General features: G+C 41.4%; 1 protein-coding gene across 2 annotated transcripts in view; it reads left to right on the top strand.

Moving 5' to 3' along the window:
- The first annotated feature begins 437 nt into the window (after nt 1-437).
- The window catches only part of LOC135542586 (gamma-aminobutyric acid receptor subunit gamma-3-like), a 47,949-nt gene continuing 21,287 nt past the window's right edge, over nt 438-27,099 (top strand). For both annotated transcript variants that reach the window (XM_064969676.1, XM_064969675.1), the window contains exons 1-5: nt 438-834; nt 1,416-1,567; nt 16,587-16,654; nt 22,003-22,223; nt 26,107-26,189. In XM_064969676.1, the coding sequence (XP_064825748.1) occupies nt 782-834; nt 1,416-1,567; nt 16,587-16,654; nt 22,003-22,223; nt 26,107-26,189 (577 nt within the window). In that variant the 5' untranslated portion in view covers nt 438-781. The remainder of the gene's footprint in view (nt 835-1,415; nt 1,568-16,586; nt 16,655-22,002; nt 22,224-26,106; nt 26,190-27,099) is intronic.

The following is a 27,099-nucleotide window of genomic DNA, read 5'->3' as shown; positions in this document are numbered from 1 at the left end:
TGATTATTTTATAGGTTTAGTCGAAAGTAAAGGATACTAAAAACGAACGCCACCAACACGAAGTGGCCAATAGCATTATGTATCAGGATTTAGCCTGCGATAGTTTACTGTACATTTTCATGTTTCCTAAAAACAGGGAGAGCACGACTTTGGTTGGGAAAGCATTGTAGGCAACCAGCCTTTTCTCAGAAAGGGAGCAACTTTGAGAGGATATGGTGCCATTTCCATGGCTTTCTGCTTGAAATGTATCAAGTGATAATTTATCTTAAAGTAAAAGCGTTTTATAGCAATATTGATAATGATATGTAATCCACGGAGCTACAATTTGCAATGAAAAACGTGTGCAAGTGAATAGGCTAGTCAAAGTTAAGATGTTGCTTGCATACTTTAATGTTTAAGGCTTTTTACGAGTCTCGTTCTGTAGGTAGACGCCCTACTGTACCTTGTGAACAATAACGTCATCATGTCGGTGCATAAACTGGTTACTGTAATTGAATGGAACGGAAGGAGGTGGGGTGCTGCTGTTTAAGACGTTGATCATTGACGTTGCAAAGAAGGACCCGAGCGGCTCAAACAATCTCGGCGACTTCCGAACGCGGATGACTTCAACCTAATCCATGGTCGACTATCAGGAGATTTGATGGATTTCCTATAAGAAACTATACTCGGGGTGCATAGTTCCAGTTTATATATACCGCTCCTTCTCCCTGGCTCCCTATACTCATCGCTCTAACAACGCAGAAGTCTCCACCGTCTTCATCATAAGTCATTTTCATGAACAATGACAACCAAGTTGCTGGTGTCTTTCTTACTTCTGTCAGTCCAACGGGTGCGGTATGTCTCTTGGCTGTTATGATAATAGGTGTTGTTTTTACATAGTCGAAATGTGAATTGTGGTAAAATGAATTAAATCAATTAGAGCCTATTATGTGCTGTGTATGGCGCGCGCCTTTTGATACGCAACAACACCGTCGCGCTTGCAGATAATTAATTGAACTTCAGATTCAATGTTTGGCCAAATAGCTATTTGCGTTATTCATTGTCGAACGTGTTTTCATATTAATGGTATATTCTATCACATAATAAATAGGTAGCCTAAGTAGTTAAATTCTGTAGGTAGCCGAGTTTAATTACTGTGTGTAAGACCGGGAACGTCCGCTGTAAATGGTTTTGTGTTGAGGAGATGTGTTTTGATTTTGGATTATATATTTTTTCTGTTCAATAAATTACTTATTGTACGATTTCACTTTAAAGTTGGGTTTCATCTGCACTTGTTATGCACTGAATTCAAAAACCTAGGCCTGTAAGATTAAGACTGATCGATTTTTAATGCATTAATTATAATCTAATGTCTGTGATATTGAGGATTTTGCTTTTATTAATAAAACGAACTTCTTTTTTTCTATGATGTTTAGTTCCGACCCAGACCCAAGGGACTACGATGGGGACTATGAGGACACGACTGTCAATCAGATGCTGGCTCCCAAAAACCACCAGGCCGAGGCAACGCTCATATTAAATAACTTACTTAAGGACTACGACAAGACACTACGCCCTGATATTGGAGGTGAGTTACATTTGTCTATTGTTTTACTGCGGATATTGTAAAAACTTTCAATGGAGTGTCTAAATTGCTGTGGTGATACGCGCACCTTCAATGGGTATGGCGAAGCGCGCTGTCAATAGTGTTGAAAAGGCCTCCTCGGGCGCGATGCTCGCTCACTGGTGGTTTTGTGTGTGTTTTTTTTTTTTCAATTCGGTCAGAGCTTCACCTGACAACCTAATCAACCAAACAGGAGTAGGAAATCATTCCAGATAAACATATACACATTTTTGTAGCCTATTTGTTTACCGGTACATGGCCAACCCAGATTACAGGAATCATAGTAGCCCATTAACGATGAGTGGGACACTGTATTGTACAGTAGGCCTAGGTTAGTTTCCGTGACACAACCCTCTCCCGTATGTCCCTTGTTGATTACAAATGGGATCTAGATTAAAGGCAGTTGTCAGAAACTGAATGCTGGTCATAAAATATTAACATTTGCACTTGAGGATAGCATTCAGCCAAAGACAGATTAATGATATTTATGTTAATTATGTCGGTAGTAAACTGAGTTATTCCCACAAATCTGTCTTCATACAGTAGACACATACTGTTTCTCTTAGCTTCCTAAGTCTGACAACTAAATGATAGAACTACACTGAACAAAAATATAAACGCAACAATTTATTGATTTTACTGAGTTACAGTTCATATGAGGAAATCAGTCAATTAATTCAATTAATTAGGCCCTAATCTATGGATTTCACATGACTGGGAAGACAGATATGCATCGGTTGGTCACAAAATAGGCCTCACAATGGGCCTCAGGATCTCGTCACGGTATTTTTGTACATTCAAATTGCCATCGATAAAATGCAATTGTGTTCCCTTACGCCTGCCCACACCATAACCCCACCGCCACCATGGGGCCCTCTGTTCACAACGTTGACATGAGAAAACTGCTGGCCCACACGCCATACACATGGTCTGCGGTTGTGAGCCTGGTGGGATGTACTGTCAAATTCTCTAAAATTACGTAGGAGAAAGCTTATGGTAGAGAAATGAACATTCAATTCTCTATTAACAGCGTGGGCGGACATTCCTGCAGTAAGCATGCCCATTGCATGCTACCTCAAATGCACATTTTAGAGTGGCCTTTTAATGTCACCAGCACAAGGTGCACCTGTGTAATGATCATGCTGTTTAATCAGCTTCTTGATATGCCACACCTGTCAGGTGGATGGATTATCTTGGCAAAGGAGAAATGCTCACAAACAGGAATGTAAACAAATTTGTGTACAACATTTTTGAGAAATAAGCTTTTTGTGCATATGGTAAATTTATTGGGTCTTTTATTCTAGCTCATAAAACATAGGACCAACACTTTACATGCTGTGTTAATAATTTTGTTCAGCATACATACAGCAGGAGCATAATTCAATACAATAATTTGATGAATATGATAATGAGCGCCACCACAGACATCACTGTTTCATTTGTATTCACGATTCTAAAAGTTTCACATGTACATATAATCATGGCAACGAAGAACCAAATCTTGCGCTGTCCGGACCTCTGGCGGTCTCTATGGTGGTGCCACAGGGTTCAATTCTTGGACCGACTCTCTTCTCTGTATACATCAATGATGTCGACTCTTGCTGCTGGTGAGTCTCTGATCCACCTCTTCGCAGACGACACCATTCTGTATACTTCTGGCCCTTCTTTGGACACTGTGTTAACAACCCTCCAGGCAAGCTTCAATGCCATACAACTCTCCTTCCGTGGCCTTAAATACAAGTAAAACTAAGTGCATTCTCTTCAACCGATCGCTGCCTGCACCTGCCCGCCTGTCCAACATCACTACTATGGACGGCTCTTTACTTAGAATACGTGGACAACTACAAATACCTAGGTGTCTGGTTAGACTGTAAACTCTCCTTCCAGACCCATATCAAATATCTCCAATCCAAAGTTAAATCTAGAATTGGCTTCCTATTTTGCAAGAAAGAATCCTTCACTCATGCTGCCAAACATACTCTTGTAAAACTGATCAACATACCAATCCACGACTTCGGCGATGTAATTTACAAAATAGCCTCCAATACCCTATTCAACAAATTGGATGCAGTCTATCACAGTGCCATCCGTTTTGTCACCAAAGCCCCATATAATACCCACCATTGCGACCTGTACGCTCTCGTTGGCTGGCCCTCGCTTCATACTCGTCGCCAAACCCACTGGCTCCATGTCATCTACAAGACCCTGCTAGGTAAAGTCCCCCCTTATCTCAGCTCGCTGGTCACCATAGCATCACCCACCTGTAGCACGCGCTCCAGCAGGTATATCTCTCTGGTCACCCCCAAAACCAATTCCTCCTTTGGCCGCCTCTCCTTCCAGTTCTCTGCTGCCAATGACTGGAACGAACTACAAAAATCTCTGAAACTGGAAACACTTATCTCCCTCACTAGCTTTAAGCACCAACTGTCAGAGCAGCTCACAGATTGCTGCACCTGTACATAGCCCACCTATAATTTAGCCCAAACAACTACCTCTTTCCCTACTATATTTTTTAAATTGTATTTATTTATTTATTTTGCTCCTTTGCACCCCATTATTTTTATTTCTTCTTTGCACATTCTTCCACTGCAAATCTACCATTCCAGTGTTTTACTTGCTATATTGTATTTACTTTGCCACCATGGCCTTTTTTTTGCCTTTACCTCCCTTATCTCACCTCATTTGCTCACATCGTATATAGACTTTTTTTTATACTGTATTATTGACTGTATGTTTGTTTTACTCCATGTGTAACTCTGTGTCGTTGTATGTGTCAAACTGCTTTGCTTTATCTTGGCCAGGTCGCAATTGTAAATGATAACTTGTTCTCAACTTGCCTACCTGGTTAAATAAAGGTGAAATAAAATAAATAAAAAGACAAATATACATTGCATGATGATGTCAGGGGCAGATTGGTCATCTGGCAATTCTAGCAGATGCCAGATGGGCTGGATCATTTTGTAGATGGGTGTGCTGGTCAAAATTGACACACACCATTAAAAAAATAATAAAAAAATAAAATATGAAAAAAGTGACCCCCCCCCCCACCAAGATTGTCAGGCCTGGTTTTCTGATAGGCTGAGCTGAGGCCATGCAAACATATTCGAAGGCAAATTCGGCATAACCAAAGATACCTGTTCCTACTCTGTCATCAGTTAGACTGCCAATATTATGGATAATAGAAAACAGGAAGAGCACATTCTACTTTGTCACCTCATTCAAAACATATATTTTTTTTTTGGGGGGGGCAACTAAAACCATGATATGGTCAAACAATAAAGTGCATCATCCATATCATCCATATCACCTCCACCATACCTGACACCCTAGACCCACTCCAATTGGCTTACCGCCCAAATAGGTCCACAGACGACGCAATCGCAACCACACTACACACTGCCCGAACCCATCTGGACAAGAGGAATACAGTGCCTTGCGAAAGTATTCGGCCCCCTTGAACTTTGCGACCTTTTGCCACATTTCATGCTTCAAACATAAAGATATAAAACTGTATTTTTTGTGAAGAATCAACAACAAGTGGGACACAATCATGAAGTGGAACGACATTTATTGGATATTTCAAACTATTTTAACAAATCAAAAACGGAAAAATTGGGCGTGCAAAATTATTCAGCCCCTTTACTTTCAGTGCAGCAAACTCTCTCCAGAAGTTCAGTGAGGATCTCTGAATGATCCAATGTTGACCTAAATGACTAATGATGATAAATACAATCCACCTGTGTGTAATCAAGTCTCCGTATAAATGCACCTGCACTGTGATAGTCTCAGAGGTCCGTTAAAAGCGCAGAGAGCATCATGAAGAACAAGGAACACACCAGGCAGGTCCGAGATACTGTTGTGAAGAAGTTTAAAGCCGGATTTGGATACAAAAATATTTCCCAAGCTTTAAACATCCCAAGGGGCACTGTGCAAGCGATAATATTGAAATGGAAGGAGTATCAGACCACTGCAAATCTACCAAGACCTGGCCGTCCCTCTAAACTTTCAGCTCATACAAGGAGAAGACTGATCAGAGATGCAGCCAAGAGGCCCATGATCACTCTGGATGAACTGCAGAGATATACAGCTGAGGTGGGAGACTCTGTCCATAGGACAACAATCAGTCGTATATTGCACAAATCTGGCCTTTATGGAAGAGTGGCAAGAAGAAAGCCATTTCTTAAAGATATCCATAAAATGTGTTGTTTAAAGTTTGCCACAAGCCACCTGGGAGACACACCAAACATGTGGAAGAAGGTGCTCTGGTCAGATGAAACCAAAATTGAACTTTTTGGCAACAATGCAAAACGTTATGTTTGGCGTAAAAGCAACACAGCTCATCACCCTGACCACACCATCCCCACTGTCAAACATGGTGGTGGCAGCATCATGGTTTGGACCTGCTTTTCTTCAGCAGGGACAGGGAAGATGGTTAAAATTGATGGGAAGATGGATGGAGCCAAATACAGGACCATTCTGGAAGAAAACCTGATGGAGTCTGCAAAAGACCTGAGACTGGGACGGAGATTTGTCTTCCAACAAGACAATGATCCAAAACATAAAGCAAAATCTACAATGGAATGGTTAAAAAATAAACATATCCAGGTGTTAGAATGGCCAAGTCAAAGTCCAGACCTGAATCCAATCGAGAATCTGTGGAAAGAACTGAAAACTGCTGTTCACAAATGCTCTCCATCCAACCTCACTGAGCTCGAGCTGTTTTGCAAGGAGGAATGGGAAAAAATTTCAGTCTCTCGATGTGCAAAACTGATAGAGACATACCCCAAGCGACTTACAGCTGTACAGCTGTAATCGCAGCAAAAGGTGGCGCTACAAAGTATTAACTTAACGGGGCTGAATAATTTTGCACGCCCAATTTTTCAGTTTTTGATTTGTTAAAAAAGTTTGAAATATCCAATAAATGTCGTTCCACTTCATGATTGTGTCCCACTTGTTGTTGAGTCTTCACAAAAAAATACAGTTTTATATCTTTATGTTTGAAGCCTGAAATGTGGCAAAAGGTCGCAAAGTTCAAGGGGGCCGAATACTTTCGCAAGGCACTGTACCTACGTGAGAATGCTGTTCATCGACTACAGCTCCACATTTAACACCATAGTACCCTCCAAACTCGCCATCAAGCTCGAGACCCTGGGTCTCGACCCCGTCCTGTGCAACTGGGTAATGGACTTCCTGACGGGCCGCCCCTAGGTGGTGAGGGTAAGTAACAACATCTCCACCCCGCTGATCCTCAACACTGGGGCCCCACAAGGGTGCGTTCTGAGCCCTCTCATGTACTCCCTGTTCATCCACGACTGCGTGGCCACGCACGCCTCCAACTCAATTGTCAAGTTTGCGGACGACACTACAGTGGTAGGCTTGATTACCAACAACAATGAGATGGCCTACAGGGAGGAGGTGAGGGCCCTCGGAGTGTGGTGTCAGGAAAATAGCCTCACACTCAACGTCAACAAAACAAAGGTGATGATTGTGGACTTCAGCAAACAGCAGAGGGAGCACCCCCCTATCCACATCGACGGGACAGTAGTGGAGAGGGTAGTAAGTTTTAAGTTCCTCGGCGTACACATCTCGGACAAACTGAATTGGTCCACCCACACCGACATCCTCAGGACGCTGAAGAAATTCGGCTTATCACCAAAAGCACTCACAAACGTCTACAGATGCACAATCGAGAGCATCCTGTCGGGCTGTATCACCGCCTGGTACGGCAACTGCTCCGTCCACAACCGTAAGGCTCTCCAGAGGGTAGTGAGGTCTGCACAACGCTTCACCGGGGACAAACTACCTGCCCTCCAGGACACCTACACCACCCGGTGTCACAGGAATACCATAAAGATCATCAAGGACAACAACCACCCGAGCCACTGCCTGTTCACCCCGCTATCATCCAGAAGGCGAGGTCACTACAGGTGCATCAAAGCTGGGACCGAGAGACTGAAAAACAGCTTCTATCTCAAGGCCATCAGACTGTTAAACAGCCACCACTAACATTGAGTGGTCTGCTGCCAACAAACTGACTCAACTCCAGCCACTTTAATAATGGAAATTGATGTAAAAATATATCACTAGCCACTTTAAACAATGCTACTTAATATAATGTTTACCTACCCTACATTACTCATCTCATATGTATATGTATGTACTGTACACTATATCATCGACTGCATCTTTATGTAATACATGTATCACTAGCCACTTTAAACTATGCCACTTTGTTTACATACCCTACATTACTCATCTCATATGTACAGTATATACTGTACTCGATACCATCTACTGCATCTTGCCTAGGCTGTTCTGTACCATTACTCATTCAGATATCTTTATGTACATATTCTTTATCCCTTTACACTTGTGTGTATAAGGTAGTAGTTTTGGAATTGTTAGGTTAGATTACTCGTTGGCTATTACTGCATTGTTGGAACTAGATGCACAAGCATTTCGCAACACTCGCATTAACATCTGCTAACCATGTGTATGTGACAAATAAAATTTGATTTGATCATCCTCATGATTCCTGTAATGAAAGTGTCTGCCCTGCCGTGTTTCACTGGGGCCTGCTGTTGTGATGGCCAAGACACTCTCCTCTCCCAACATGCGCTCGAGATAAAAAATATGTTCTGATTGTATAACATTTCAAAATGCAATTCTGGAAAAAACACTGCTTTGGAAGCTTCGTCCCGTTGTCCCTGTCGAGGAGAGCCTCAGCTTTCTGTAGGTGTAATTGTAATTTCTCAACTCTCAATATTCACCTCAATAGCAGCTCTTTTACAACCAAGGTATTTGATATGGCTTTGACATATGGATCGGTATGTGTGAAATGTTCACCGGCCATTGCGAGGGCCTACAATTGCAACGTTTTTTTTTTGTGACATTCAATGTACTGTTGGATGAATACATGGCTACTAGCAGTGGGCATGATATTTAGAGTTAGCTATCTAGTTCATAAGCTTTGAGTTTATACTTCCTCGGGTGTTGAACCCCAAAGTAATTAGCCTATGATATTGGTGCACATAAAAAAACGGCAAAATTCTGGAGTCCTATTTTGACAGTAGAATATAGAAACTATTGTCATGCATTTTGGTTTGACAATTAGACTATCACTGTATCAGGTTGCACATCAAAATATATTGAATCACACCTGATTGGATGTGTTAGATGATGTGTTGGATGAAACAACATATTACTTGATTACCTCAGCAGTCTATTTATAACACTTCTTAATAAATCACTATGAATGACTTGATAAGATGATTGCTCATGATTTGGGTCCGACCAGATCCAGGGCTGATGCCACCAACTGTAAAAGGTAGTGGCACTTAGTAATTGATACTTAGGGTATGTGTTGATTCAGGGGAACACACGACAGGCTCTAATTTGCAATATATCCTAAGTTATTAGCTTGGCTTTTATAACGTATAAAGTTTAAAGGAATAATCACCTTAAAATTGTATATATATTTTTTGTATGTATTAGTACACTGTTGATACAGTCCCATAATGTTTTGCATGTCAGCAATCACGTTTTCAAGATATAGAACTTTCAAAAAGCAAATCGTAATTTGCCACCATCATCATGAGGATGTGGCAAGTGACAGTTTGCTTTGAGTTGGTAGTGCGCTCAGTGATGTGGGCTGGTGTGGATAAAATACCAGGGCCAAATTTTTGTCACAGTCCGCCCCTTTTGCATGTAGGGGTTTTACAGTAATGTCTGAAGGTGTAATGTATTACACATAGGGCCAAATGTACTCTTTATTCTAGTTGTATTATGTATTATTGTCTCTTATTCATGTGGCCATGTAAACCACATATTTACTGTAGACATATGCTCCTTTTTGAATGCTGTACAATCCCATAATATGCATTGTATATTCAAAAACATGTATGAATATATTACATGCCTGTTATACAAGCCGTATACTACAATGCTTTGCACCTTGGAACATTGTAATCCCCGAGTTCAGAGCTCCAACCTCACAGATTATGGATATTGATGCATCTCCCGGTTCAGCTCACATGGGTTGAAGTGGCTGCTTTTGTGTCCTTATTATGTCAGCTTCCTTTTGGGTTGTCAGGGGATCCTAGGCAAAGTGGGTCAGAATATTATTCCTCAGCATGCCAAGATGATGCACCACCCAGTTTGGGAATCACACCACGGTACATCAGCATCAAACTCAGGAAGTAGCATTTCTCACGTGGCACTCCTCCAGTGCAGGCACGGGCACAGTGGTGAGTTCAGAGGGATTCATTCACAGAGAACAGAGTTGAACCTTGGCTGCTTCTCTAGCAAGGTTGCTCCTTTAGATCTCTATGGGGCTAGGCTGGATGTGTTGGGCTATGTTTGATGGCTGACAGGGTATGTCCGCTTGAAAGATGTAAGTCACGGGTTTATTTCCAGGTTGAAGGGTGTGAGAGTGTGAGTAACACTTGATGTTGCTAATTGTCTGAGTGGCATGGCCACCCGTTGCCAGCTGTTGTAGCACATGGGAAAGTGTCACGTTCATCAGACACGTACCTACACCAGTCTGTTTGTGTGTGTGTATGTGGACTTATTTCCCTATTTGTCTGGACCAGAATGTCCTGACAAGACAGGAAGACAAAAATAATTCTGAAAAGTCAGGACATTTTGCGTGTCCTGAAAAGTTATAATGCTATTTTAGGTTTAAGGGTTAGGTTTAGGGTTAGGATTTCTAATGGGAATACATATTTACTTCCCAAAAAGTTCTGACAAGTAACTAAAACATGGCTTACATTTATATATATATATATATATATAAATATATATATAAATGTATGTGTGTGTGTGTGTGTGTGTGTGTGTGTGTTTTAGTGTGTGTGAGAGAGAGAGAGCATGCTTGCCTGTGTGTGTTTGAGCATGGCATGTGAAGGTGTGTGTGAGTGTGTTTGCATAGAGTGTGTGGGTGGGTAAGAGGAGATCCTCACTCCAGTCTATCTTTTTGAAGTGTGAATTAACAACCCCGGCATTAGTCAGGCTGCTGTTGGAAATGATTGAAGAGGGACTTTGATTTCTGACAAAACGCAGGTGCATCACTGTTAAATATAAATTGCCCTCAGACACGAATGGATTTAGAATGAATGCGGCTGCTCTTCTCTGAACATCCCTGTACATGGTGGCCGATTTGTTCAACGGAAATGCTTATCCCCTCCCAAAAATGCATTTTAAACATTAGTTATACATTTTCACCTATGACAATAACTCTGGGGTAGGGGGTAGCACTGCTGTAGTTTAGCACAAGCTGTAGTTTAGCACAATGCAAAGCTTGGCCCCACGTTGAGTTTGAACCATTTTCAAAATCACACCATCCAGATTCACAATGAAGGCAATCCAAGGCCAACATTCATTTTCCTTTCTGACTCTGGATGGCACTTATTCAGGGAGATGAACCTTGCTCACCCAGACACAATGCTCGACTGGCTGTACAGCACAGAACAGCACACCCACTACCCATTTCCACTGACCCATTTCCACTGGGTCAGATGTGACTGCACAGCCTCCACATTTGCCCTCAGCAAATGTCTTCAGGCAATCTCTTCAGGATGGAGATTCCAGCGCTAAAGCTGCATTGGCTGGATCACAATCAGATGGAATCGGTTTTTAGATATTTCGGCAAGGTTGGCTGGAGAAAGTGGTGCAACTTTACCTGGATTGTGTCGACTGTTATTGACTATGCTATTGGACGGTATTGCCATTGAGTTTCTTGTGCTGTTTGTGCTGCGTTAATATCCTTGACGATAGCTATGTATTCTTCCCGAGCCGTTATCCCCGGTTTTAAGTGATGTCATCAGAGACACAGGACACAGTTCTGTCAAAACGTTTTTTGAACAGAGGGCCACAGAATTGGTCTGGACATTTCATTTACTCGGGTTTAGTAGATGGACAACGGTCAGAGAGCGGTAAACTTGTAGAATCTTAAAGGCTTAGCTTGTCTGCACTGGATAGTCTCAGTCCTCTCGCAAAATCCAGTTTGCTATTTAAATTGATTTCAGAACAGGGGCCCACAAAATTGGTCCTGTCATTGTATCTGCTTCAGGTGTAGTAGATGGATAATGGCCGTAGATTAGTAGACATTTAGAATACTATAGGTTTAGCTTGGCTAATCTGGGAAAACTCAGTCCTCTCAAGCTTCTCCACAGTGACACATTGACACAACCTTTCAGCAGACAGGGAATGCCTGATACCCCTTTCTCTATTTTAAGCCCCCTGAAAATGTAATTAGATTAGATCACCCACCGGAGAGGAGAGCCGAGATTCCAAGACAGACAGACACTCAATTAAATGGAACCCACATCTGATCAGGGGAGCACTCATCTCTGACTCCTCATTTAGTTCCACCATGGCCATCCCCACTTCTTGAATCTAGCAGTTGCCCAGAGAATCACGCAATACTTTGATTGGTTTGATACGGGCACTACTGAGGTGCAAGGGTGTGAATGGAGGTTATCCTTATGGATGTTCAACTTCTTAAGTGTCTTCCACCCTCCCATTGTTAAGGATTACTAGGGTGTTTAAGGGGGGAATACAAATGATTATTTCCACAGTTGAAATGCAAAGGGCTTTGGAACCAGCTCAGTGTAATCCCCAGACTTTGTCAGAATCTACTGTGAAATATACAGTATAATACTAATGGAAGCAACAGTTTCTGACGATCTTAATGCACAACTAATCTTTATTCTGTTTTTTTTTTATGAAAGAGGGGATGTAATATGGAACTGAATATGCTTCAGGGTGGGTGGTGGGGTCTGTCTGTCTGTCTGTCTGTCTGTCTGTCTGTCTGTCTGCTTACTCTTTACATTTCCCATCTGCCCTTTTAGAATGTGTAAGACGAAACATCTTTAATACAGTACTTTCAAAGTTCTTGACATTTTCCGGATTGACTGACCTTCATGTCTTAAAGTAATGATGGGCTGTCATTTCTCTTTGCTTATTTGAGCTATTCTGGCCATAATATGGACTTGGTCTTTTACCAAATAGGGCTATCTTCTGTATACCAACCGTACCATGTCACAACACAGCTGATTGGCTCAAACGCATTGAGAAGGAAAGAAATTCCACAAATTAACTTTTAACAAGACACACCTGTTATTTGAAATCCATTCCAGGTGACTACCTCATGAAGCTGGTTAATAAAGTTCCAAGAGTGTGCAAAACTGTCATCAAGGCAAAGGGTGGCTAATATATTAGGAATTTTGGTTACTACATGATTCCATGTGTTATTTCATAGTTCTGATGTTTTCACTATTATTCTACAATGTAGAAAAACTCTTGAATGAGTACCTGTGTCCAAATTTTTGACTGGTACTGTATATCAACCAACTTGTCCCACTTCTGGACCGTACAAGATTGATGCTATAAATTACCCACAGACACATCGAGGAAACAACCTCACTGGTCATATCAGGCTACTGAGCATCCATCTTGGATACCCCTCCGTCAGAAAATAACAGCGATCACTCAACCTAATGTCACCTGTTTCCCATCAGATAAAGTTCAGCCGTCTCCTCCGGCTCTATAGTGATCAGGTTAGCAGGAGCCACAATGGCAGGACCTGAAACAGAACCACACATCCTAATGAAGATAGGATCGCCAGAGGTGCACAATGCATGTTCAAAGTCTCTCTCATATAATGAACTATAGCCATATGCCCCCGCCCATTCTGCTGATCTTAATACTGTTAGTGTGGGTCTCACAGGTCTCAACTCCAGTAAAACAGGGCCTGGTTGATTAATAGGCTATTAACCCATTCCCTGTGCTATCGTTAAAGGGACTCTCAGATATTTAGCCGGGGCATTCACAAACACTGGAACCCAGCAACAGATTAATTTGCTGTTGTTTTCTCCTCCCAAAGCAGCCCCATATACTCCTGCTATTTGGTGCGTAATTGGTGAGATTAGATCGAAATACATGTCCCAAAACATGGTGTCCCAAAACATGGTGTCCCCAGTCTATGTCTACTTTTCAAGAAAATGGCCTAATAAGTCTTGTTAGGGACCCTAACAAGACATGGGGAGCAGATGAAAATCAATTCAATGGTTAGAGGCAACGTGAAATTATGTTGAGATGATGTGGACTTGGGTCCCTAATTCAATCAATTGCAGATAAAGGAGAAACACTGCAGGTTCACTCAAAATGTTAGTCAGAGGCTGCGTATTTGACAGGCAGCCAAAACAGACCAATCAAATCAGCTCTGAAAAAGATCTGATGTGATTGGCCAAAAGACCAATTTGTGGAAAAACAATGAGAATTGGCCTGCCTGTGTAAATGCAGCCAGAGTGTTAATTGTGACAGAACCAACACACCACAAATCAAGTCTTAGAGATCATGTATGGATTCTATATGTATTTCTCAGCTAATCAACACAAAAACTACACCTGTCCTTTCTGTAGTAACATTATGTTTATACCCATACAATTTATTTTCCACTATGTGATTGATCGAATTGGGTATCATTAACATTTTCAAATGTACTTTTTTAATTGTACAGCAATACTGTCACCAATAAATGCTTTGTGGTTATCAACTACAGCTCTCTCTGGCTTTCGTCCCCTAGTCTCTCTTTTGATCAGGACAATTAGAGGATATTAGTTTCAGGATGCAGCTGAGACCAGGGACAGAGCCATCTGAGATGTCTCACTTCCTGTTTTAATATAGTCTGTCCCCAAACTCCCAGAACACACTAGGTCATGTCTGTCTACCACCTCGCTTTTAATGACCTCTGTCTGTCTGGCAGAGTGAAGTAGAAGACGGAGTGCAGCAAGGCTCGATCTAACCCTCACTACATCCCATATGGCACCCTGTTCCCTTAATAGTGCACTACTTTTAACCAGAGCCCTATATGGGGAATAGGGTACCATTTGGGATGCAGACACTGTTAACACGACTCCTAAGACCGATGACAGATATCACCCGGCCCATTGATCTCATCTGAAGATGTTTGTGTTTGGATTGTTGTTGTGAAAGATGAAATTAGCTTGTCACAATTCTGGCTGACAGGAGATCGAGGGGAAGAAAGCGACTAGAGGCTGACGAGAGTGGCTTTACTGAGGGTATTGTGCTCATTTACTGGGCTAGAGACACAGACCTTGGACAAGGCATAATGTCTGTCACGCGGCTCACCAAGGCTCAAACCCAGGACATCTGCTTTGTTAGCACACGTGACCACCCTCCCGAATTGTCTACCAAACGGCGCCACCGAACAGTTAATGAATCAGCGGCGCAAGTGGTGACACAGGCTGAGTAGTACGTCCCCATGTGTTACAAAGACACTGGAGAGCCTGTCATATAGCTTATAACTGTCTCAAAATAAGGGTGCTGATCTAGGATCAGGATCCCACTGTCCATGGAATCATATTCAATGTAATCTAACAGTCAACACTGATCCTAAATCAGAACTCCTACCTGAGACACTTGATACATATGACGCCAGCTCAGAAAAGATCAGACCAGACAAAAGCAATGCAAAGGCAACAGAAAACATTTTAATACAATGTATGCGGATTTAAACTAGGAGAATTGAGCGGTCATGGTGAATGAGACCGGTGGGGCTGACTAGGGCAAATGTATTTCTCATCACATTGACAGGCTAACTGGGTGTAAATGCTGCTCCTCCATTAAAACCCTCATGGGGGCATTTTACTCTGCAGATGGGGAGTTGTAATCATGCTTGCTTGATCAGGAAGGGGAGGGAGGGAGGGCCGGTCTTGGCGCGAATAAATCACAGATAACAGTAAGTGAACAAACTCAAGTCAAAGCAGCGTAGATTATGGGGAAACTCTACAGAGGATTCGTATGGGCAGTGCATTCACCTTCCCATATGTCATGATTATATTGAATTTGACAGTAAAACTACTGTACTACTATTTTGAATAATACTCCAATAGCGCCATTTTACTTAATTTAAAGCAGGGTCTCCTAAACTCAGTCCTGGGGCCACTCCTGGGGACATGTTTTGTTTTTTGCCCTAGCATAGCATTGCACAATTGATTCAAAGCTTGGTGATTAGTTGGTTCTTTGAATCAGCTGTATAGTGCTAGGGCAAAAAAACTAAATGTGCACCCAGGGGTGCCCAGGAACCCCAGGAAAGTACTTTACCCAGTGACTTCAAAAACGTTGCTGCCATACATGTACATTGTGTTATTTGATGATAGTGGCTAAAGTGGAACTTAATCATGTCTTGTCAAGTCAAATTGTGTTCGTCACATGCGCCAAATACAACAGGTGTAGGTAGACCTTACAGTGAAATGTAAAAAAAGAAAGAAAAGTATTTACTAAATAAACTGAAGTAAACAATAAATACATAAAAAGACACATTTAAAAAAAAGACGAGGTACTTTTCTTGCATCTGAATTCTGCAAAACTCTCATATCTATTCCTCCATTGCACCCTGTCGCAATTAAAATAGGACTTTGTGCGTATTTTTCTGTCATAGTCTGATGTGTGTACTGCACCACCTCAACAGTTAATTGCCGAAGTTGCCAAAGCCTATGAAAGAGGCTAATGTGCAATGACAGAGGTGCACTTAGCCACGCAAGCGTGAACTGCTCATTACAGCGACGCCTTGTAAGATTAGGTATAGAGAACAGGCTTTAAATTGAATTGTGAAATGTAGGGTTGGAATCGTGTATGGCATGTTATTTCAATAGATTTGAGCCGTGCGGAAAACAGTTTCCTATGTCTCAAGTGAAAGGTGACTGCCTGGAATGAAACTGGTGAACCACTTCTCGTATAAGCATCACTTATGATAAGTGATAGTTCACCCCCAAAATCAATGTGTGTCAGGTGTTTTCCTCCCTCAGACACGGTTGAAAGTCGACCAGAGTCAACGACAGATATGTAGGCATGTCCTTTCAAACACTCTCGACATGGCACCCTAGGCTTGGAAATGCTACTACACTTGGTTGTGGTTAAAATGTGCTTTTACAGTGATTGCTCCTTCTGTCTTTTACAGTTAAACCAACGCTTATCGACGTCGACATATACGTCAATAGCATCGGACCTGTATCATCAATAGACATGGTAAGTGAATATTTATCTCTCTCTCTCTCTCCTGCTTATCATGAACATAATTGGCTTACTTTGGTTTTCTGTGCCTCTTGAAAAACAAGGTCAACTGTGGGCCAAGAGAGTAAAGGCAAGATGCACTTTCCATTGTCCTTCATATCCCCTGTGAGCTGGGCTGCACAGGAAAGCAGTTGTATCTGGTGGTGAAGTGGGATGCGTGGGTGATGGAATGAGAAATAGAGCCTGTGGTCACAGTGCTCAGACAACTGTTATACCCGTAGTAACTGTATCGGTATGCTCTGTATGTAAATGACTCAAATGTAAAATCGCTCAAATGTACATGGCTCAAATGCTTAGCAGTGATAGCGCAATGGATATTGAATGCGTACTGTGTGAGGGTGTAATACAACTCTAGCTCCCATTGTAGTAAGAACAACCCTTAGTGTGTTATTCATGATATACATCAGAGTGCTTAAGCCTTGTTGCTTATTTACTTAAATTGATCCTATATGTAATATCCCTATGTTTTGTGATCTTGTGTAGTGTGTTGTTATTTTTTATTGTTGTGAAGTTCATTCAGGCCATATAGCCATTTTTGTTTAGAATCAACAGCTACACCTACTAGTGAGTCACCAGACCATCACATAACTGAATGATGTTCACCCCACCTTGGATTTTTACCTGATTATTTTAGATACACAGTGATTGGTGAGTCACACAGATCTCCACCACAATGTGACTTTGGCTAGACTACGATAGCCTATAGGAGCACCCAACACCCTCCCTTAGCCCCGCCCCTGTAACTGTTTGTCCTGGCAACATTACAAAAGCCAGGAAGAAAAGAAAAACAACCGATTTCTTCAGCTCGGCTTAGCTGCAAACCCCCGTCACACTTCAGTGCACCCCGAGCGTCACCCTGTGAACTGATCTCCCATGCCTCGAATGTCCATTTAACGCATTTAGATCATCAGAACTCTGTTTCTGGAAGACAAAGCAGCAGGTCAAGTCGATGGGTTGTATGGAACAGGGCATCCATATTGATCATCAACCGTAATTGTTACATGTTCATATACAGTAGGGTTGGCAGTCAATAGACTCACCCAGGTATGATGTTCTATGGACATAGTATTTGACATAGTATTTGGAACCGTGTAATACCCATCCATATTGATAATGTGCAATAATATATATTGGGTTTGTATAGTCAACAAAGGCTACTCACTCAGACATGATGTTCTAGGTTCATGGTATGTACTCTACTATAATTGTTTCTGTTTAAGCCATATCTACAGTATAAGCCTAGTATGTAGTCACCCAGACCCGATGTTCCATCGGCATTGTTAGCGATCCAAAGAGAAGGAGAGTCTTTTTTTTGCCATCGGGGAATGGTTAGGGTTTATTTACACCGACGGGACTGAGTCCTCGGATGAGTCAACGTCACTGAAGCAGATATTAATCTAGGACAGAGTGTGATGGGAGCATGTCTGATTAAGTACCATTATCTCAGAGCACAGTGGTCATAGTTGCTGGTGCTATTCAGGAAAGATAGCACGTCGAATTAGCCGACCAAAAGAGGACACTATGCCACAGTAATCTCGGCCTACAGTCCATCAGTTAAAGATAATGACTCTCTCTCCATGAGATCTCGCAACGCTACAGTGCTTCATGTGGTGCCATTGAAAAATGATGGATCTATGATGTTATTTGGTGCATTTTTGCTGAGTGAAAAAAGATTGTGTTAATATGAGGAATCAATATTCTTCTCCAGGGCATGGTTATTTTTATGTTCCACAGGATTAGCGCCAATAAAGACAAAAATAAGTTCTTCAGAACCTGTCTGATTGTTTGCTCTCCTCAGAATGAAAATAGATTGATAAGAGTCTGCCAAAATGTCTAACCTAGATAACAACGGCTTACATAATGTTAACTAGTGAGGAGCCACCCCACAGAGAGGAAGAGGGATGTTTGACGACACCATGTTTAAAATGGAGTGCATCTAAGATGTGACACCAGGTCTCAGGGGAACAACAGTAGATCAGTGGGTAGTGTTTACTCGACCAACAGAGAACTCATCCTATTATGCAGTCTGTCTAACCTTCAGTTTCTGATAGATCTCTAAAGGATTGCATCAGGACATCTGTCTCAATATCCATACTATACCACTTACATGTACATTTTAGTCATTGAGCAGACGCTCTTCTCCAGAGGGATTTACAATAGCATAAAGGTTAAGTGCCTTGCTCAAGGGAACAGCAACAGTTTTTTTTCACGTAGTCGGCTTCGGGATTCAAACCAGCAACCTTTCAGTCATTGGCCCAATGCTTTTAACAACTCATATTCATAATTTGGTCTGTATTCTATGTGGTGTGCTAGTATGAACTTTAGACTTTGTCTACCCTCCTCCATATTCCAGTAGATCACTATAGGATTATATGGGACTATATGAAGGCTACAGGCCCAGATCGTATCTCCCCTTTCTAATAATTGGTGTCATCATACCTCTGTCGTCATAGAGCAATGAGCATAGGAAATAATTTGTCTGTTGGATTCCATTAGCTTTGCTATCCAATATCCATACTCATATAGTTTGACAGCTGTCAGCTAGGATTTACAGTGACAATTAGTGTTAAAAATATATACATTTTTTTTTTGTTAGCCAACAGAGGATCGCAGTGGTTCCCTTGGGCTAATCCAATACCATTACTTTAGTACATATCAGAAAAGAAACATGTGAGACATTTCAAAATGTTTTCATTGTCTTGTTTTCAACAATTGTTTTCATAGATTCTCCCAAGTATCCCACACATTGAGTTTCTGGATTGTAGATTTCAACCACAATGACCATCGTTTAATGACACTGGTTACTTGATATACTCACTGAATTATTGACACATTTTGTTTAAAGGGACATCTTCACAGGAATTGCTATTTTTAGGCTATATCTGGGAGGCTCACTCTGTGTCCAAGGCAACGGGGCTACCCGTAGCAGAAGCCACAGCCAGCCATACACAACATGCAAAAGTTCAAAGCTCTCTACAAGCAAGCTGCCCATTGTTGGCCAACCTTTTACACAAGACTGACCTTTTGCTTCCTCACTGTAAGCCTTTCTAAAATATATATATATATAATTTGCAAAAAAAAAGTTTGGCTTGACAATGACAGCAATGGAGTTGGCAAGATCACAAACAGATCTGGGACCAGGCTAAATAAACAATGTAGAACAGAAATGTGCATGGAAGCAAGTGTAATGAATCATACACAAGACTGTGAGTACTTCTAATGGGTTGATATTGTGGATTTACAGATCGTGGCATTGTACTGTAATGCTGTAATTCCTCAGAGCATAATTTTTTCTCACTTGACCTTTCATAATGTCGCAATTGACATGCTCATTTTAGTGCCTGCTGTTGGACTTTAAATTCATGAGGGGTGCTTAGTGTTGGCCTGGAAGTTGCGCTCTGGGAGTAATTCTTAGCCTCTCTGTCGGTAACGACCGACAGAGAGGCTAAGGTACATTCATAATTGACCTCTTTTTTTACATGTTTAATTTGAACTCACGTTCATCGTGGTAAGACTGTTGCTTTGCCTTTTTCACGTCTTGTAGCATCAGTCATTAAAAGCGTGGGTATGAGCTTTCATAATGATTTCCATAATCGTTAATGACACAGAACGAGGAAAGAGGATGTGGTTTTTCCATCTCTACACTGATAAGCTGTTTGAGCACAGCGTGTATTTTATAACCAAATATTATCGCCAGAGTGATGATTTTAACAGTAGCAATCATATCCAGCTGCTTATGGCCCTCATCTGAGGTAGATAATAAGGCTTTTTCTAAATTCCTTACTTTTAGTGTAGAGATGGAATAGACTCCAGGGTAGACTGAATTTGGAAAATGTAGTCCCCTACAGGCATGTTAAGACCTTAATTAGAGACCTAGGCTACTCATGATTAGTGATGAGTGCACACGCCGGGATTGATTAGCTCTTTCCTAATGTGTGCATTTTGTACTGGAATCCTTGGGACATCCAAGGGTTAGGGTAATGCCAGGGGTTAAAGGTTAGGGTTTAGGGTAGGGACGTGCCAAGGATTCCGGATAGCACTGATCCTTTTAAAAGAGACCTGGTTCTCAGTGTGACTTTGCTGTGTCCATAAAGGTTAAATAAATAAGATACCCTGAATTACTGTCCGATGACATAGTAGTTTACTGTACACACCTGTATGATGTAAGGAAGCCGGGTCTAGCAGTGGTTTAGGAAGCAAGTCATCTTCTTTGTTTTAGCCATTTTTTCAAGACTATGAAATGTCATTGCAGTCTTAAGGTTGTAATTAAGTTACTGAAGTGAAACTAATTGCGATGCCTCTGAGGAAAATATCTATTCATATTTATACAAACAGTTTATTGACCTTCATCTTACATTTCAAGGGTATTACAGGACGACACAGAAGCTGTTAGAGGGGGAGAGAGCGGAATAAATGCATACCTAGTATTTTGGGTTTTTCAGATTTCCTTCACGATTAATCACTGATTTCATATCACATTTATCTTCGGAACTTAGCTAGTGAGAAACTCATGGGTGGAATAACATTGTAAAATGTTAGATCAGCATTATTAATTCAAATGTAGTCATGTAGGTAAATGATGTATCTTATCTGTGATACTAGTTTATCTGATCAAGCCCGTTTCACTTTATTTCTCATACATTAATGCATGCCATTTAGCCGATGCTGTTATCCAAAGCAACTTGCAGTCATGCATGCATACATTTTTCTTAGGGTTGCCCCAGCGGGAATCAAACCCATTAAACCTGTGCTATGCGCTACGCTCTACCAACTGAGCCAAACCAGATATTATAAATTACTGTGGCTATTGTCTGGGAGGCTTGAGTAATATACTCTTTAGACTGACTTATATTGTGATCGACTGTCCTTTTACTCCTTAAGGTCATGGTAACAGCTACAGTCGTGCTGCACCCATCACACTCTAATTAGTGCTGCATTAAAGTCAGGTCCCATGTGCCTGTAAAAGTTTCCAAAAGGTCACCCGTCAGAATCAAGATGTGGTTTCCAGAGGACGTCAACATAAGGGATTAGGAAAAGAGAAATACTTCTATTTTTTAGCACTTTTAAATGTTAAGGCAATTTAAACTTGTCTTATCATAGAATCATTTATGGTATGTTTTGTCTAAGAGAACAAAGGTCTTGTCTCGTCCTGTCTCTATGTTCGGGTAGACCATCAACACAGCAATGTGCAGCTTCTCTCAATGAAAAAAAATATATATTCTCCAGAGTTGGGACCAAAATGTATCATAAAATATGTAATAATACATGTAGGTTAAAGGTACTTTTGTTCTGTTTTGTTACAGGAATACGAAATTGACATCATTTTTGCACAGACGTGGATCGACAGCCGTCTGCAATACAACAGCACTATGAAGATCCTGACTCTAAACAGCAACATGGTGGGAATGATCTGGGTCCCTGACACCATCTTCAGAAACTCCAAGAACGCAGACTCTCATTGGATTACGATGCCCAATCAGCTTCTGCGTATCTGGAACGATGGGAAGATATTATACACGCTGAGGTAAAATAAATGGCTTTTCTTTATCAGATGTCACAGACATTGTTGTTTTGAACAGCCAACTATCGTTCCATCTTAGTTCAGAATTTACAGTGTAGCAAACATTGGGTTTTCCCTTGAAAGGAAAGAAAAAGACAATATAAATTAAAATAGTGTCATTACTACCTGTCTTTGTACTGAAGATCTAGAATATTCTAACGTCCTCAGAACTCAGGTAGAGTTCAACACAGTATAAGAAGGTGGCACAAACACTGACTTCTGTACCACATACTGTTGCTACGCCATTACACAGAAATAAACATCTGTCTACTCTATGATAAGACAGACATTGTTTTGTCTCTTTCATCATTGCTCCATTATGTGGGTGAGCATACTTGGTACACTCGCTTTACACACTGAAGTACACTGTCTTAGGGAGGTCATGCTTTTTAGGTCATAAATGTCATCCATTCAGTCCTTTTTTGCAACGTTTTCAACCGTGGACTCACCTTCATTGAGAAAAGAGACATCACCCTGCTGTTTGCGTCACTGATTGAGGCATTCCCTTGGCAACAGGCAAAGCACAGGACAAAGGAAAATAATGTGTGGGCAGGTTAATTATTGTCAGCACTGACCTGGCTGGCTCCACAAGGCGAAATCATACAAGATCTGCCATTATCAGCCATTCTCAGTGAGCTTTATCGGTTAGTATTATCTTTGAGAATGATTGTTTAGCATTATACAGTGTATGAGCACTATCACTGAACATTATTATTGAGCATTATCACTGAGATTTGTTATTTAGCGTCATATAATGCCCATAATGTTTATACACACCATCATATACATATATATGTATATTCCGGACACTGACATTGCTCGTTATAATTTTTCTATATTTCTTAATTCCTTTCTTTTGATTTTTTTTGATTTGTGTGTATTGTTAGATATTACTGCATTGTTGAATTTAGGAACATAAGAATTTCGCTACACCCACAACAACATCTGCCAAATATGTGTATGTGACCAATACAATGTGATTTGATTTACTGATGATGATTATTGTTGAGCATTATAATTGAGCGTTGTCAGTGAGCAATATCAGTTTGCATTATTAATGAGCATTTTCAGTAAGCATTCAGTTAGCATTATTCATCAGCATTATCATTTAGCAGATCTATAAATCTTCTTGAGTGGCATCCTGGTCTGATTAAAACAATGGAGTGAATCAAGCTCCCATCTAAGCTCTCATTAATTCCTCTTCACTGTGAACTTCAGTCAAGCCAATGTAAACAAGAGTGGCATTTTATCAGGGAGACAGAGGAAGAGGAGAAGGAGAAGAAAAAAGAGAAGACGAATAGGGTGAAATTCGGTCCGATGACCTACATAACTCCGGGACGAGAGCATTTCTTCATCCAGTCATTTTCTTAACTAGTCTGCCCGAGTTTGTTACTCCATAATTAATATAATTATGATAATAATAATTACTACCATAATTGAGAATTTCAATAAGCATTTTTCTACAGCTGGCCATGCTTTCCACCTGGCTACTCCTACCCCGGTCAACAGCACTGCACCCCCCACAGCAACTCGCCCAAGCCTTCCCCATTTCTCCTTCTCCCAAATCCGTTTTGCTGATGTTCTGAAAGAGCTGCAAAATCTGGACCCCTACAAATCAGCTGGGCTAGACAATCTGGACCCTTTCTTTCTAAAATTATCTGACGATTTTGTTGCCACCCCTATTACTAGCCTGTTCAATCTCTCTTTCGTGTCGTCTGAGATCCCCAAAGATTGGAAAGCAGCTGCGGTCATCCCCCTCTTCAAAGGGGGGGACACTCTTGACCCAAACTGCTACAGACCTATATCTATCCTACCATGCCTTTCTAAGGTCTTCGAAAGCCAAGTCAACAAACAGATTACCGACCATTTCGAATCTCACCATACCTTCTCTGCTATGCAATCTGGTTTCAGAGCTGGTCATGGGTGCACCTCAGCCACACTCAAGGTCCTAAACGATATCTTAACCGCCATCGATAAGAAACATTACTGTGCAGCCGTGTTCATTGATCTGGCCAAGGCTTTCGACTCTATCAATCACCACATCCTCATCGGCAGACACGACAGCCTTGGTTTCTCAAATGATTGCCTCGCCTGGTTCACCAACTACTTCTCTGAGTTCAGTGTGTCAAATCGGAGGGTCTGCTGTCCGGACCTCTGGCAGTCTCTATGGGGGTGCCACAGGGTTCAATTCTTGGACCGACTCTCTTCTCTGTATACATCAATGAGGTCGCTCTTGCTGCTGGTGAGTCTCTGATCCACCTCTACGCAGACGACACAATTCTGTATACTTCTGGCCCTTCTTTGGACACTGTGTTAACAACCCTCCAGGAAAGCTTCAATGCCATACAACTCTCCTTCTGTGGCCTCCAATTGCTCTTAAATACAAGTAAAACTAAATGCATGCTCTTCAACCGATCGCTACCGCCTGTCCAACATCACTACTATGGACTGCTCTGATTTAGAATACGTGGACAACTACAAATACTTAGGTGTCTGGTTAGACTGTAAACTCTCCTTCCAGACCCATATCAAATATCTCCAATCCAAAGTTAAATCTAGAATTGGCTTCCTATTTCGCAACAAAGCACCCTTCACTCATGCTGCCAAACATACCCTTGTAAACTGACCATCCTACTAATCCTCGACTTTGGCGATGTCATTTACAAAATAGCCTCCGTTTTGTCACCAAAGCCCCATATACTACCCACCATTGCGACCTGTACGCTCTCGTTGGCTGGCCCTCGCTTCATACTCATCGCCAAACCCACTGGCTCCATGTCATCTACAAGTCCCCCCTTATCTCAGCTCGCTGGTCACCATAGCATCTCTCACCTGTAGCACACGCTCCAGCAGGTATATCTCTCTAGTCACCCCCAAAACCAATTATTTCTTTGGCCGCCTCTCCTTCCAGTTCTCTGCTGCCAATGACTGGAACAAACTACAAAAAGCACTGAAACTGGAAACACTTATCTCCCTCACTAGCTTTAAGCACCAACTGTCAGAGCAGCGCACAGATTACTGCACCTGTATATAGCCCACCTATATTTTAGCCCAAACAACTACCTCTTTCCCTACTGTATTTAATTTATTTATTTATTTTGCTCCTTTGCACCCCATTATTTTTATTTCTACTTTGCACATTCTTCCATTGCAGATCTACCATTCCAGTGTTTTACTTGCTATATTGTATTTACTTTGCCACCATGGCCTTTTTTTGCCTTTACCTCCCTTATCTCACCTCATTTGCTCACATCGTATATAGACTTGTTTATACTGTATTATTGACTGTATGTTTGTTTTGCTCCATGTGTAACTGTGTCGTTGTATGTGTCGAACTGCTTTGCTTTATCTTGGCCAGGTCGCAATTGTAAATGAGAACTTGTTCTCAACTTGCCTACCTGGTTAAATAAAGGTGAAATAAATAAAATAAATAAAAACTCAAGGAAAATAACAATTTGAAGGGCTCACCAGACTCGGAGGCGACCAGTCGGCCGGCCGACCGGCAATCTCCAGCCCCCTGGCACTGGCAGTCATGTCAGGATGATAGGTGGCCCATTAGGTCTCTCACAGGCATGCAACAAGGTGCCAGTTTGTTATCCCTGCAATCGCTCATTCTTTTCACACTAACAAAAAAAATGGAAACAGCATAGCAGCGAAATTCAGCATTATGGCTCTCTGTCTCTTTCTCAGCATGTGCAGTATGTAAGAACAACATCAAGAGCCAGCCGTCCCTTATTTCACACCCTATGCTGTCTTCATCAATAAATGACACGTTCACATCACCAGTGGTGTATGTGAGAAACGATGGCAATGCTCACTCACGGCCTCTCTCTGACTCGTGCTGTAGGTTGACCATCAATGCAGAGTGCCAGCTGCAGCTCCACAACTTCCCTATGGATGAGCACTCCTGTCCCCTGGTCTTCTCTAGCTGTGAGTATTGTGCGGCAAGGCAATCATGTCACCCATTCATATGTCACATTTTGTATAAACATATTAAAAAAATATATGGGGAAATCATGTACATTTATGAACAATATATGGGGAAAAGTAGTATATTTAATATATGAACAATACATCAGGAAACATCATATTTCATATAGATACATGAAAAATTCATGAGAATAGGTAATATATTTCATATAGATTGATTAATTGATGCCTCCACATACAATTTAAGAAAATCATCTAGGGTAACACAATAAAGCTTGAAAGCTTAGTTCCATTCTGATCCTTTTGAAGAGGGAAGGGGGGGGGGGCAGCAAGGTTAGGCAGCAATGTTATTTGCAACAAACAATGACAGACCAAATTGTTGTTTGTTTCATAAATTGAGCAAATTAGTATAGTTCCATTTCCTAATAATCAACTCTGGACAGGTGCATCTACCTTGTCTCACATACCCCTAATATATCCAACAATCAACACAAGACAATCACACTATGATACACAATAGACACCAAAAGTCAGACCATGCTATCCCGGGCATTTTCTTCTCACCCACGTACTGTAGTCTTTACAACTCACTTTTCTATAAACGATGGAGGTATCCGCAATGAACGCCATTGGTCACTACAGGTCCAATGTACTGGATCCAAATGATACCATTTCTATTCTGTCACAGTATGAGGTCGATGCACATACAACTGTTTTGAGTAGGAGGCTTGTTGGGCAGATTCTCTGAAAGGTATATAGGTTTGTAGCCTGAAAGATTTTCTGCAGTCTTTCATGAGAATGTGTGAGTCACCAATGTGAAAGCTTGATGCAAACCTACTCTGTACCTCTTTTCCATTCTTTAAAGCCACATGGAAAAGGACCAGGCTTTCTGGGCAGTCCATTAACAACA

This window comes from Oncorhynchus masou, chromosome 6 (genome assembly GCF_036934945.1).
Source record: "Oncorhynchus masou masou isolate Uvic2021 chromosome 6, UVic_Omas_1.1, whole genome shotgun sequence".
Taxonomy (NCBI): Eukaryota; Metazoa; Chordata; class Actinopteri; order Salmoniformes; family Salmonidae; genus Oncorhynchus; species Oncorhynchus masou.
Note: the sequence above shows the minus strand (reverse complement) of the source record. Positions and strands in the feature narration are given on the sequence as shown.